Below are 15451 nucleotides of genomic sequence, written 5' to 3' on the forward strand. Positions count from 1 at the left end.
GAGAGCGCGCGCGACCGGGTCTCTCTCTCTGCTCGTTCTTTCAGTTAAACATGCGCCCTGTCACAAGCGCAGCAGTTCATCTACATTACTCACCGATCAAATAAGACTTTGGCAGGACAAAAACATCGCTTTGGCGGGCGCTAAAACAAGTTCAATGCAAGTAGTTATCCTTGAAGTGCTTCGCGTTCACGCACACAAAAATGACTCATTAGTCTGTTTGTATATATTGAATACCGTTCAAAAAGTTTAGGGTCTGACTGATTTTTATGCTTTATTTTTTAAGTCTCTTATGCTCACCAAAGCTGCATTTATTTGATCAAAAATAAACAGTAATTTTGTGCACTTCAGCTTGTATTTAACCCAGGCACCTCCTTAATTATGGATTTTGTAGGTTTAGAAGTTTTGTTACAAAAAAAGTGTTCCACACCTGTTCTTCAAGTCTGTGATGTAATTGATCTGAATTATTTTGAGACAACGGTTACAAACATATTTTCTGATTGCATTTGCATGTCTATTTTGTTCACTTACCAGCACCCGTATTCATTTTGCTTGTAGCAAACATATTTGCATCTTTTTTAGGCAAAAGGAAGGTGTAACTTTATTCTGCCCAGTTGAATGTTCTGTAATGCTCATAAAGACTGTGAATCAGTGTTATTTTAGTATCATTGAGATACTGTTATAGTTGCTAATAATATGTGATTTATTTTTTTATTTTCCAGTATTCTTTTTCCCGGGTAGCACCCCCGCACCTCTAGTTCACACATATTGTAAGAATAATAATGTCACGTGTGATTCAGTTAATGAGAGAGAGGAAGAGAAGCGAGGTTATGTAGCAGCGATAGCCTTGAGTGTCTGTCTTGACACAGTGACACAGCCTCTCATCTCGAAGAAACCCAATCCTGTCACAATCTGTCAACAGTTCGCTCGCAACCTGACAGCGGCGTCCTGCTGTTCCAGAGAAATGTGGAACGGCTTCGCTAAACATTATACATTTTCTCCTTTGATTTGCAATTTGCATATTGGTTTAGTTGCTTCATTTTAAAATATTCTGATGCTGATGCTGGTTGTGATTTGTGTGCCGTAGGCCTGAGCTGCTCAGTGGAAGTGATTGTTTAAATATTGGATGTCAACTGGATTGTATTTGTGTTTCTCAGTTCTGGGTCAGCGGTCAGGGTGTTTGGCCTGCGGGCTCTTTAAATGTCTCTCATTGGCCTGTTTACTCTAAGTCATGCTTTTGTTTGCACTCTCTGGTCCTTTATCACTTTAGTCTCTATTCTCGTTCAACTGAACACTACACCCCCCCCCCCCCCCCCCCCTCCCCCCAGTATTATAGTAGTGTGATTTATGATAAAACCACAGTGCTGTGCTTCAAATCTGGTTACTTGAACTTTATTTTTCAGTTTGAGGTTATTCCCAAAAGTACTTTTTCAAAGCACAATGAAAACTCTCAAGTCATTCCAAACCTGAATGAACAGTTCTATCAACCAACCTATCATGCTTTGCAAGACAATATTGAAACTAGGGCTGGGTATTGACACAGATTTCACAATTCGATTCGATTTCGATTCACAAGCTTGCGATTCGATTCGATTTCGATTCGATTCAATATCGATTATTTTGGATATCAGGTTTTTCTCAAGGAAAACTGGAAAATAAAAGGGAAAACAATTATTGTAAACTATGGGAGTCAGTTGTAGCCTATAGGCTTAATAGCCTACTATAATATTGAAGGTAAAAATTAACTGATTTGTATACAAACACTTAAAATACACTTTTATTTATTTTTATAATAATAAAGTTATATGAAAATATAAAAATTTAAATGGTGGCATAAAAACTTTCCAGATTTATTCAAACATGCATTAAATATTGAAGAACAATAAAAATTATGATGATTGTGTAATATGGTGCATATATTTAGCAAAATGCTCCTCTCTAGAGTTAATTTTTCTAGCTGACTAACGAGTTTATGGTCACTGGATATGGTTTTTCTGAGGTAAATGTGACGTTACATGACATTGTTTACTAACGTCTTTCCACGGTTGAAACACTGATTGAGCAATTCCATGTGACATGATACGGACTTCGATAAGTTGTACTCTATCTTTTAACACACTTTCAGAAGCTCATTCGTGTTTATTTCGCGCTGTAACTGGTGTTATTAATGCGGAAGAGAAGATCATGTGCGCTCCGCGTTGCTGCTTCTCTTGAGCTGAGCCAGAGCGATCTCACGCCACAGCGCCAAAACGGTAATTATGTTTTTGAATTTCGTAAGAAAATGGACGTAATTTGAAATCTGAGACTTTGTTTCATATCAATAATAACAAAGCACAAAGATTATTGCGATTTATTGGATGGGATGCGCGCATCAATGTTACATTCATTCATCAACTGAAAACAGGATGACTAATCGATTCTTGGGATTTAAGAATCGATATCGGTTCGTAAAAATGAGAATCGATTAAAATCGATTTTTTTACCCAGCCCTAACTGAAACTAGTAGACAAAATAAATTCAAACTGTACTGCTTTCAGTAGTAAGTATGAGTACTGAGTATGTATGCATGTGCACATTTACAATTATTGTGCTTCATTTTTGATTTGCTGTGTTTGGTGATGCTTCTTGTCCATGTGACTGTTTGTGTCTTTGTATGTATTTTTAACAATATCTTTGTGTCAAACACTTAGTCACCGGTGTCCTAGTTACCTGGCATCCTATCACCTTACTCTAATCTTTAGGCTGTGGCAGCTGTATGTGTCGGAAGATTGAGATGCAGGGCATTGTGGGAACAGCAACCTCAGGAACGTGACCAACCCACAATTCCTGCTCCAGACATTCCCAACCGTCTTCAGGCGTTTGTTGGACAACCGGCGTGTACAACTCAGGAGAGAGTCTTTTTACACAACTGTTAAAGGCAATTGAGATCATTTCAATAGTCTGAGTTTTTATTCTTGTGTTTGTGTGTGTGTGACACTGTCTTGGACATTGCGGGGAGTCCTGGAGAGTCCTGGAGTACTGTTACACCGATAGCCACCCCTTATGCATGTTTCATTTGCTGGGAGGAGAACAGAGCCTTCCTTTGTCATCTAATACGTCCAATCCACCAGCTGTAGGCCTCAAACACTCCCAGCAGTTTTACCCACCTCCACCAGTTCGTCCACCCAAACACCATCAGGTGCCCTTTGTCAGTTCAAAGTGTAGCTAAAACAAGAAGGAAAGAGTCCCGGATTCTCAAGCAATCATCAAGAAAGGATTCTGTAAGGAAATCCATCACAGGACTGGATGTTTGACTTTTGACCAAAGTACATTTTGTGCTCCGGCTCTTTACAGACGCTCAGGATCAACTTAACACCTCCGCTTCCTCTTGAATCTTTAACTCGGTCGGTTTGGCAGATAGCCTCTCGCCTTCCCTGGGATCGGGCTACGTCTCAATTTAGCTTCTTAGCGGTGATCACAGCGGCAGGGGTGGTGAGTTTGAAGCATGACGGACACCCTTCGACCGCCATCCCTCCAGGTGCACGTCCCCCAGGACGATCCCGGCCCTGGAGAGGAGGAGGGCGGATGCGGAGGAGGTCATGACAGCCTCGTCTGGTCCAGCTCGTCCACCCCCACCCTACGGCGTCGACGGTTTAAGATGAGACGGATGAAAAAGCTGCCCAGTGAGCGGGAACGGCTTGAGAACGGGCTACTGTGGCAGCCAGGATCACGCTCGGCTTCCAAAGAGTACCTTCAGCTGCCCTCCATCGAAATCACACCGTCCAGCGACGAGGACGCGGCCTGGTCCAACAGCTCCACCCCGAGCGCCTCGCCCCGGCGCAAACGCTTCCTGCTGCGCAAGTGGCTCAAGGTGCGAGAGAAGAAGGAGCAAGTCAGTGAGAGCAGGTTGGTGTTTCAGACGTGACTCTGGAGATGTAAACATACACCTCTCAATTGGTGATTTATAGCAGGAGTTACTCTTGTTCGCCCAGATTATTAGTGTTTCTCAAATTATATTTATGGTTTGGTTCTTTTCGCAAAAACAAAAACTATCATACAAAGTAAAACGATTATTTATTATAAATACCACCATACATAATCCATCAATTTTTAAAAACACAAGAAATATTTTTTAACTTAAAGGGTTAGTTCACTCAGAAATGAAAATTCTGTCATTAATTGCTCACCATCATGTCGTTCCAAACCTGTAAGACCTTCGTTCGCTGATCACGTTGTAAACACAACATTTTCTCTTATGATAAAACTAAAAACATTTTGATTAATATTCTCTTTGAAAGACCTTCGTGTTTATTGTTAAGTCTTATTAAAATATGCGTCATCTTTTAAAAACATTTTTTTTTTTATCTGATATCAAGAGAAAATACTATTTAAACAAAATTATTGTATTTTTTTCTATGAGTATATTATTATATACTTTATAACAAACTAAACAAAACTGGTTTAAACCAGAAACCATGATCATGTGTAGTTCATTCTGTAGGAATTGGCTCAGCTCTATATGGTGGCTATTAATTGCACATGCAGTAGTAATGATGACTGGATTTTAAAAAATGTATACAAATGATTTGGTAACACTTTACAATAAGGTTCATTAGTTAACTACATTAGTTAACATTAACTAATAATGAACTGCACTTATACAGCATTTGTTCATCTTTGTTAATGTTAATTTCAACATTTACTAATACTTTAGTAAAATCTTGTTAACATTAGGTAATGCACTGTGAACTAACATGAACAAACAATGAACAGCTTTATTTTCATTAACTAACATTAACAAAGATTAACAAAAACAGTAGTAAATGTATTGCTCATTGTTAGTTCATGTTAGTTAATACATTTACTAATGTTTAATAAAGGAACCTTATTGTAAAGTGTTACCAATGATTTTACTTTATATTCATTTATTTCAGATTTTGTGTGCGTTCTTCTTTTAGTGTTTATTATAAATCTGTTTGTAGCATGCAGCTTTGTGGTTTTATGGTTTAGGCTTTAATCTTGTTAAGTTGCTGCACAGAGAATTGAAAGTTTAACTTGCTGAATGCAATAAAATCTTGGCCAGTGGCAGTTCAAGATCACCTTATTGTGGTTTATTGATGATAAGGACCAACTCACAATAGATTATCCCTCTTATTACATGGCTGCTTACTAAAAAAATGAGTTAATAAACCATGATGCCTGCCCAAATGAGATAGTCTAATTTGGAGGAGAAGGAGGCAGGATTGAGTACTAGGTACAGGGAAGCAATCTTTAACAGTCTTGGATAAGGTTCACTGACAGAGATATGTAACTCATCAGCTGGGAAAAGAGACACGGAGGACTTGGCAGAGTCACTGCCTTGCTGCTGCTTTGACAGTAATTTGCAGTAGGAGGTTGAAAAGCCGCAAAAACTCATTCGGCTGTGATATTAAAAAACATTTTTGTTTGCCACAGTTGATTTGCCTAATTTTGCATCAGGTTCCAGCAAGAGCTAAATATTGTAGGTTCAGTCCTTGGCAGAAAGTATATCCTTGAGCAATGCTCGTCTATCCCGGGATCTCCGGCACTCAGTGCTGGTTTCTTTGAACTAAATAGGGCTGCTAAATGGAAACAAATAAATGTTTCTTTTGAGAAGAGCCCATAATGTAATTTAGTGGTTCGAATGTAATTTTGTGGCTCATTTAAAACATTGAGAGGAAAATAAATTGGATTACTAAGTCTGTGTTGCCTGTGTGAAGGAGATGTCCCTTTAAAGCTAATATGATTTCATTCAAACCAGGTTTTCTTGAGTGTAGAAGAAAATGTGACAGAAGAGAGCCAGAGAAGGTGTGGTGTAGAGAGGAGATGAGGTGTGTTGCAGATGGCTGATTTCAGTGCAGCTTCGTTGATTATAATAGGAGCAATTTCGTTTTGGTGTGTCATGCGTGTAGTGTAGGTACGGTGTAACTTGGCGCATTTAATATAGAATTCAACTTAAGCAGGGCTCCAGACTGAGACCAAATGGCATTTTGCGACCAAAATTTGAGAGTGTGCGACTGAATTTTACATCCAGTCAAACATGTGCGACCAGTAAATTTGGCCCCTTTTTTTTTTTTTTTTTTTTACACGTTTAAATGTGGAAGCGGCGCGTCAATGAATCCGGAATGTGTGGCAGGCCAATGAGTGTGAGAAGAATAGGGAATGGCCACTGTAATGTGTGGAGGGGGAGTCCTAGAGATAACCGAGCACGCGTAAACGTCTGTGGGAAGGAGATGGAGACAAATATCACAACCTGCTATGTGCGTCTGAGCAATGAGCAAGCGAACTATTGACTCATTCTTCCGACCTGTGACTAGTGTGCCAGTGCCAGAGTCTACAGTGTCACAGTCGTGATTCAGAGTCAGAGGTTTGTGTGGCGAAAAAGGCCCGAACCCACCATTTTCGGGAAGACTTGCTGCTAGAATTCAGCTGCTTGAGGTACTGGAGACGAACTCCATGAACTGCGAATATTAGCAGGAATATTAGGCTGCTGTCACTTTAAGACCGAATACTGCCTCTCACTGCCGAAACACGCCTCTCTCTCTCTCTCTCTCGCTCTTTCTGTGTGTCTGTGTGTGTGGCTGTGCACACAGATAACAGTCCAGATTTTTGCATCTTCTTCCACGTTTAAAATCGTTTGAATGTGTAAATTGGCAAGACAAAACAAGTCCAAATGATAAACATTTACTCGATGATGGTTAAACTTAGCAGTTAATCCGCGAATCACATGCGTGCCGAACCATGTGGCCTGGTCTGTACAGATCAACCGTTGCACTCCTTATAATTAATGAACACACTTATCGCCATGATTGCTGTCTTACCAGAGATGGAGAAAAGCCCTACTCCAGTAAGTAAACGTGTCCCTGTCCCCAAAAATGTTGGCACTCAATAGCGCTTCACTCAATGTTTTCTGGTGTCATCATTTATTTTGACCAGTTCTGTGCACCCCCGACTATATTCATTTAGTATATTTTAGTGTCACCCACTCGGCAGCCAATAATGATTTGTTGTTTTATTTAGTTTATTGGTTGTGTACATTTGTTGTGTTGTCTTTGTTCATTATAGCAGATTTGTACAAAGTTCAAGACCTTTAGACAAACCCTCACAGTTTCATATTAACCAGATGATGTAAGATCAGATCATGTTAATATTGTGGAAACAAACTGGAAACACAAGACTCAGCATTGTGCTTACTGACCTTCAGACCGTTAAGCCGGAAGCAAACTACATCAATAAAACCATTATTCTTATACCAGTTGAATGTTTTTTGTTCAGTAAAACTGTTTTATTTCAATTAATTTAATTTAAAAATGCAATTAATGTTCTTATTTCTTGTGAAACAGACCTAAACAGGCATTTCTAAAAAAATATATTATTTTTTCCCAGCATCCTGCCAGCTAGTTTTGCATATATGGCAAAACTGTATTTACTGTATAAAGGATACAGTATAGATAGATGACTGAAACATTCAGCACTTTTCAGCACCCATTGTTAATACATTCTTTAGATGATTTGATGATTCAGTCTTTAGTTTTGAAGTAGTTATTTAACAGAATCATGTTTTATTCCATTTTAAGAGATGGTACATAGACATGTGATTTGAAAGGGACTGAATGCAGATGCACAGCTGTAGGCTACAGTTATATAATGCATGCTAATATCTACTCTCAGTTTTCAATCAAGCAAAATGAAAGATATTAATAATATAGGAGGTTTTAAGACTGATTTGATGGGTTGAGTGTATTTGCTGAATTGAGTGTTCCTGAAGCACAACGCGGGTCCTGGGAAATGCATGACGTGCTCAAATGTGCCTCTTCAGAATAAAGTGCCTGTCAAATGCACAAATGTAATGAAAATGCACAGAATCGCACTTCATCATCATTGATCATTGCCTCTGACATGATCTGAGAAAATCACACTCTTCCAACAAAGTGTTATATAAATAACAGGTCTGTTCTGTTGATGTCAGTTGTTCCTCTGTCCGTATGGTGGGCTGCTGTTGTTTTTAGCAAATATGCTATTATTCATAATTATTTTGATCAGCATTAGTTTTTAATTTTCATGTGTTTATTAAATCTGCTCTCATGCATTTGAACACAGCATTTTCATTTTTGTACATGCATGCGTCATTTCCCTCACCAGGTTTCACGGTGAAGCTACAGGTCTGCATACAGTATATATTTGTACAGTCGGCTTCGTTTGATGCAGCCATGCTGAAAGCATCTGTAAATTCTCTCTGGATGTTTAGCCATAGCAATTAAAGGGGACCTATTATGCCCTTTTTTAAGACATAACCGACTGTGTTTATGTGAATTCTTATCATTTTCTGTCTTTTTTAACCATTAATTAGCCTAATTAGCCTCAAAAAAAAGAACTGGCGACTCGCAGGCTGTTTGAGAGGCGGCGTTATTTGTGCTCACTTTGGGTGTTCGCGCGAAACCTGCAGGAATGGGTAAAATCATGCTGAAATTCAGGCCCTGTAACACCAACACTATTCACTGCAGCAGGCATCGGTGTATCGATACTGCGGGAAATGAGAATTGGAAGTTTGGAACCGTTTCAGATATTTCATTATTAATACATATTGAAAAAACTATATTTTTGACACATGCATAGAGAATAAATCAGCAGCAGAATAAAGCAATTCCCAAACAGTCCCAAAATGTCTAAATCAGAAGTCTCATGTGTCAAGATTCCTTCGCTTTTCAAAACAGAATGTGGTGAATTTGTTATGTAGCTTAATGTTGAACACAGAAGGCAGATTAATAGTTAAACAGTTAGCCGTGTGTTCTGACACTTTCCTGTGAAGTGTCAGCAGTGAAGAAACTCAGAAGCTGCCCTGATCCCAAACAAGACCGCAATTATTCAGTCCATCCAGCCTAAAGGTGGGAACGAAAGCTGAATTTTGGGTTTTTGAAGTGTCATGAGATTTTGTTTGTTAGTGACTGAGGCTTGATGTTTCGTTTAGATCCATTTTGCAAAATATAGCCTTTTAAATGGAGATTCTGCAATACATTTATTATTTGCGGTCTCGAGAGAATCCATGCTCATTGCTCAATTTATTTCGCAGCCAATATCGGTGCAGTAGTGAAAGGTTTTCCTTCTCGTATCTCACTTGCTTTCCTCATTCAGTGTAGATATTCTTTCTGAGAGTCTGGGTTCAGGAAGGTCTCTTATCTGGGCTTGTCTCTTCTCGTGGGGTTTTCTCATTCTGCTGAGATGTACCCAGAGCTTTCCCAGTCTGCCTTGCTCTGATAAGAGCTTCTGCTGCTATTTTAAGACATGGGGAACTTGTAAGTGTGCACTTTCCAGCTGAGAGACTCTGTCCATGTTGTTAATATTTCAGATTTAAGAGTTATTAGCTGTAGAGGAGCACAGGAGGTGTAAAATTGTTCTCATAATGCAAGCTTAAAGTCGACGGGGAAAGCCCTAAACTGCTTGGTCTACTCTTTTACCGGTCATTTGATTAGATGATCTGGATGATGGAGTTTGAACTTATTTATTTAGAAAGTTTGGGATCGGTAAGATTTTTTAATATTTTTGAAAGAAATCATGTGCTCGCCAAGACTGCATTTTAGGGGTGTAACAATATATCGTGTCACAATATTTCGCAATACAAAAGTGCAACAATATGTATCGTGTATATTTCACCCAAAATAAAAATTACTGTGTGAGAAATTTTTTTGAGTTTTAGTCTCAGTACTACATTAAAATACTAAATATAATGTATAATAATGCAATGGGGGAATATTTGTGTGTCCTGGTAATGCCAAATGTCTGATGTTACTAGTAAACACTACATTATTTTAAATATATCTAGTCTGTGAATGAGTGCAAGCATATTCATCTAAAATAATTCTGTATTTTCAGCTTCAGAATCATCAATATTTTTATTCTGGTCTCACTATTGTCCTGTGCATTGGGATTCAGCACCAAGTCCAAGCCTATTCATTTACACCCACAATGTAATATCAAATTAAGGATTTTAATAAACAGTCAATTTTTTTGTTAACCTTTAATCATATGTCTTGGAGTATCTCAATAATATCGTATCGTGAGTTCAGTATCGTGATATGTATCGAATCGTGACATGAGGGTATCGTTACACCCCTACTGCATTTATTTGTTCAAAATATAGTAAAAACAAAAGGTTTTCTTTTGTAATATGTTTTAAAATGTAATTTATTCCCTTTATTTTATAATAATCATAATTTCATATGAACATAATTTCTCCAGTCTTCAGTGTCACATGATTCTTCAGAAATCATTCTAATATGATGATTTGCAGCTCAAGAAATATTTCTTATCAGTGTTGAAAACAATTGTGCTGCTAGCAGATTTTTTAATGAATGAAAGTTTAAAAGAACAGCATTAATTTGACATAGAAATCATCTATAACATTATAAATATCTTTACTGTCACTTTTGATCAATGCAATGCATCCTTGCTGAACAATAGCATCATTGACTTCATAATATTTAGTAATTATACGTATTTAAATAACTCCTTTATATCTATAAATTAATTTACTTTTTTTTTTTTGATGAATCTAAAACCTTACGGTTGGTCATGTGATTAGGTGTGCGTGTTTGTACATATTTGTATGTGATTGCAGACTCACTTTAAGTTTCTAAAGGAGGGCTTTGTGATTAAGGAAAAAGCTTCAGTGTGTGTTTGCTGCAGGTTTGCTGTAACTGATTCAGCAATGCTGACGGGAAGCTGTGATGGAGAGACGGCTTCCACTTAACAGGAAATCACATAGTTCTATTATCACAGAAAAATTCACTGTCTTGTCTATTTCACTTCCAGTTGCAGTAACATGCATTCATCATCATTACCGGGTAAGGGTTAGTGATTTGGGGTATAATGTGCTTTTTTTTTTATATGCTCTCATCTCCAAAATGTATATATTTTCTATTAAAGCTCCGGCAAAGCTTAAAACTCTTGTTTTTGAACTGTGGATGATTGACAGGCGAGTATAGCTTTGATCTTTCCCAGGACACAAATGGACCGATTGGTGTTTACACTACGAATGCCAAATATAGTGTTTCTGACTGGCAAATCCAATCCAATCGCAAACATTTTGGACCCTGGAGCTTTTCATTGACATAGTGCCTCTTCAAGTGTGCAGGATTTATAATTTTTTGCAAGTTTATATGTATAAAAAATGACATATTCATCATCAGACTACTTAAGATTTCAGACGGGCTGAATTTTGGCTCTAGGGCCGGCATTAAACGAGCGTGTTCCTAGTCTGACGTCAGCCTGGGCCGTTGGCCTGAAAGCGCTGGGGTTTTGTTTCAGCAGCAGTTAAAACACACACAAAGAGTCAGACAGCCAGCTGTCATGAATGATTCAGGAGTGTTCTAGGCCATGTCGAGCTTCAATCCACTCTACTTAGCAGTTATACGTGAGGGCTCATTCAGAGGAAAGTCTGGACCCTCAGGCAAGTGTGCATGAACTCACACTCCGGCTGAATCTGCAAAAGTGTGTTAAGCAAACAAGAGGAGCTGACAGAACAACTGACCATAAATGAGAGATTTGCCTGCATAGTTTGAATTGCAGATATGAGCTTTCCTGTCGGTGTGTGTAGCCCGCAGTCACCACAGGCAAATACCTGCACGCACATGAGTGTATCGCACAGCCATAAATCCCTGGAGCTGATGGAATGAGGAGACCCAGCATGCCCGAATGGGATTTTTGTGTGTGCTTTTATACTGGATATTCCACCACAATATCCACATATTATACATGCAAGTTTTCCTTTAGTAGTAAATGTATCCAAGTTAAAATTAAAGTTTTTTTTTTTTTCACTTGTGACCTTTCATTTAGTGAGTAATATGTTTGTGAATGTAAAAGGTCTGCGAAGTTTCAAAAATTAAAGTGCAGATAAATGGAGTTAGTGTCTCCTAAAGGAAAGACTGATTCTGAACTAACTGAAACGATTCCTATTCCAGTCTTACTTCCAGCATGAACCTATATAGGTTTGTAACAAATTTGCATTAAGCCAGCCTATGGTCTTCATTGGCTGTCCGTGAACAATGTCTACTTTGACCCTCAAACACTGTTGTATAGCTGAGACTGGAAGTATTTGGTTCGAGTTGTCGACATGTTAAGAAGACGCTGTTTTGCAAATCCACTTTGCATGCACTTCCAAAGGACTCGTGCTGGAATTGATATGGAAAAAACGTGAAATGATAGTGGTTTAATAACATTTAATGCAAATGGATAATGTAAAGTGGTCTGTTTTATTTCAAATCAGAGGAGAGGGAACAATAAGAATATATTGGCAAATAATGACTGAAGAACAGGTGAGCGGATGTGTTTTCTAGTGAAGCACAGATAATGAGGATGAATATTTATTATAAATATTGACTGGACATATTCAATCTAAATAGCTTGAAATTGAAATGAAATGCCTCTTACTCTAGTGTTTAAGTAGTTTCAGAAGCCTTGACCAAGCATAATAAAGGCTGAGAAGCACTGCTAGTGTGTTTCATGAGTCAATACTTGTTAAACTCCACATGAAACTGTTCATTTATTTTTCTGAGATGTTGTGCTGTACATGGAGTCTGAGTGAGACTGACTGCGCCCTCTTGTGGTGAACTCATACCATACATTATGCAAAGAGAAAATGCCATATGCATGATGCAACTGACCATTACTCAATAAAACAACAACAGTCAACTTACATTTTAAAGTCATTTCATAGCACATATTCCAAATTATTATAATTTTATTTGAAAGTTTACCCATGAAGATTTTTTTTTTATTTTTATTTTTTATTTTTTTTGCTATTGTAAAGTATTTAAAGTTTGGGGTCAGTAAGATTTTGTATTATTATTCAGCAAGGACACATTGACTTGATCAAAAGTGACAGTCAAGACATTTATAATGTTATATGCTAAATGCTGTTCTTTTAAACTTTCTATTCATCAAAGAATCCTAAAAAAAAAAATTGGATCATGGTTTCCACAAAAATATTAAGCAGCAACACTGATAATAAGAAATGTTTCTTGAGCATCAAATCAGCATATTAGTATTTTTTTTTTACTGAATGATCATGTGACACTGAAGACTGGAGTAATGATGCTGAAAATTCATCTTTATCAACACAGGAATCAATTACATTTTAAAATAAATTAAACAGGAAAACAATTATTTTAAATTGTAATAATATTTCTCAATTTGTATTGCATTTATTATTATTTGTCAAATAAATGCAGCCTTGGTAAACATACGAGACTTATTTCAAACGCTAAATGTAGAACGGTATAGTTCGACGTTTCATGTTGTCACGGCAGGATGATTGACACTTCTCAACATGACTCTTTCCCAGCAGCCAGCAGAGCAGCCAGCAGAGTAGCCATGACGACGACTCCAGCCGATTCCTGACTCCCTCCATCCGCGAGGACAGGTACGTGCAGCGCGTGTCCTGTGTCTCTGCATGCCAGAAACATCAATAATTAAGGTCAGTTTTAATAAATGAATTGATTTGTGCAGAGGTACTCAGCCAATCAGAACTCCCAAGAGCTCAGGGACAAAGAGGAATCGTTACATAATGCTTTCCACTGATGCTCAGCTCAGCGGCTTTAACAAGCATGACAGGCATAAACATGGATTTAACAGCCAGTCTTGATCGGATGATAATAAAAGCATAGTTTTCATTCATTTTTAGTTCATGATTCCTAATGCATTATCTAATGGGAACAAATCAAACCTTATTGTAAATAATAATAATAAAAAACACTTGTTTTGATAATTTGTTACTTAATGCAAGTATGCTTTTGCCTTTTTAAGTGTACAAATACTTTTTGGGCACACTTTTAAAACCTGAACATTCATCGTACACTTGCCAACTACTGTATGTAAATGGTTACAGAGAAAAACTGGACATCATACACTGAATCAGGGCCGTACGCAGGGTCTTATAAATACCAAAGTCCCAAAAATGGAGAAAATGTAGATTTTCCTGATCTCAACATGTGCATTTTAAGGTGTTTTGAAGACCAAAATGGACAACAGTAGCTTTAAAAGCATGTTAGTGGGCAGTCGCATGAAGTATCATCCACACTACAAAATGGAAATGCAGAATGTTTATGCTTATTGACAATACACAATCACATATTCGAAACGGGAATGGCCTTAAATAAGAAATGATTCAAGGATTATTTTGCATAGATGTTACATTTCCAACAAACGCCAGTGCAATCCTTCTGCGTCCAGATAACACAGTCTCATATGAGCAATTAGTATGAGCATCAAAGTTCAGTTTCAGCTACTTTTTCTTTCCTAAATTAATCAGTGTTTTTGGACTAATCTGTTCATTTAATCAATGGTTCAATTGCTCACTCATAAAGACAATCACTTGTCGCCGCCTTCTGGCTTAATGATGCAAGAGGCGCAAACACAGACAAGCGGAGTGATACAAACAGTGAAAAGTCCCAGTGCTGATACTGGGGAAATATTCCAACACATTCAAGGTAACGTTATACAAATATATTTATACAATAATAATGGCAATATATTTAATAGGATGCTTGTGTTGTTAAATTGAGCTTATAGTTTCCACTGTCTTTGATCAAACTGATTATTTCTGTTGGTCATTTAAAGGGATAGTTCGGCCAAAAATGATATTAAACCCATGATTTACTCACCCTCAAGCCGTTCGAGATGCATATGTCAATCTTTTTTCAGACGAACACATTTTCAGTTATTTTAGAAAATGTCTTCGATCTTTCAGTGGTTATAATGTGAAGCAATGGGCTCCACCTCCTTCAAGTCCCAAAAATGTGCATGCATCCTTCACAAAAGTAATCCATCCGGCTCCAGGGGGATAAACGAAGGCCTACGTCATACGCCGGCATCCATCTCTGTGAACGCGCGTCGACCGCTACCGGAAGCCAGTTATTTTCATTTCTAAAGTTTTAAATATGTATATTTTTACGACAAAACCGCACGGATTACCCTCAGAAGGCCTTCGTTTATCCCCCTGGAGCCGGATGGATTACTTTTGTGAAGGATGCATGCACATTTTTGGGACTTGAAGGAGGTGGAGCCCATTGCTTCACATTATAACCACTGAAAGATCGAAGACATTTTCTAAAATAACTGAAAATGTGTTCGTCTGAAAAATGATTGACATATGCATCTCGAACGGCTTGAGGGTGAGTAAATCATGGGTTTAATATCATTTTTGGCCGAACTATCCCTTTAAAACTGTTTAGTTTAACAACTTGCATCTTATCTCGCACTGTATGATCGTTAACTGAAGCGTCGCGTTGGGATTCGTGCTTCTGTGAACATAAATCCTGCTTGCATTGATTGGTCTCAAACATTTTGACATTGACGAGCGGTGTTGAGCTCAGATGAGAAGGTGGCAATGGGCGAATCATTGCAGCACCAAATTACAGTTAATATTAGCCAATTATTTCACAACTTTCATTATATACACTCA

General features: G+C 37.9%; 1 protein-coding gene across 5 annotated transcripts in view; it reads left to right on the top strand.

Moving 5' to 3' along the window:
• Positions 1–2910: 2910 nt before the first annotated feature.
• The window catches only part of gramd1bb (GRAM domain containing 1Bb), a 101486-nt gene continuing 88945 nt past the window's right edge, over positions 2911–15451 (top strand). Inside the window, exons 1-2 of one of the 5 annotated variants that reach the window (XM_084123836.1) lie at positions 2911–3882; positions 13334–13411. In XM_084123836.1, coding sequence (XP_083979962.1) covers positions 3482–3882; positions 13334–13411 — 479 coding nt within the window. In that variant the 5' untranslated portion in view covers positions 2911–3481. The remainder of the gene's footprint in view (positions 3883–13333; positions 13412–15451) is intronic. The other 4 variants (XM_084123837.1, XM_084123830.1, XM_084123831.1 and 1 more) reach the window with 4 other exon arrangements.

This window comes from Abramis brama, assembly GCF_963993115.1.
Source record: "Abramis brama genome assembly, chromosome: 9".
Classification (NCBI taxonomy): domain Eukaryota; kingdom Metazoa; phylum Chordata; class Actinopteri; order Cypriniformes; family Leuciscidae; genus Abramis; species Abramis brama.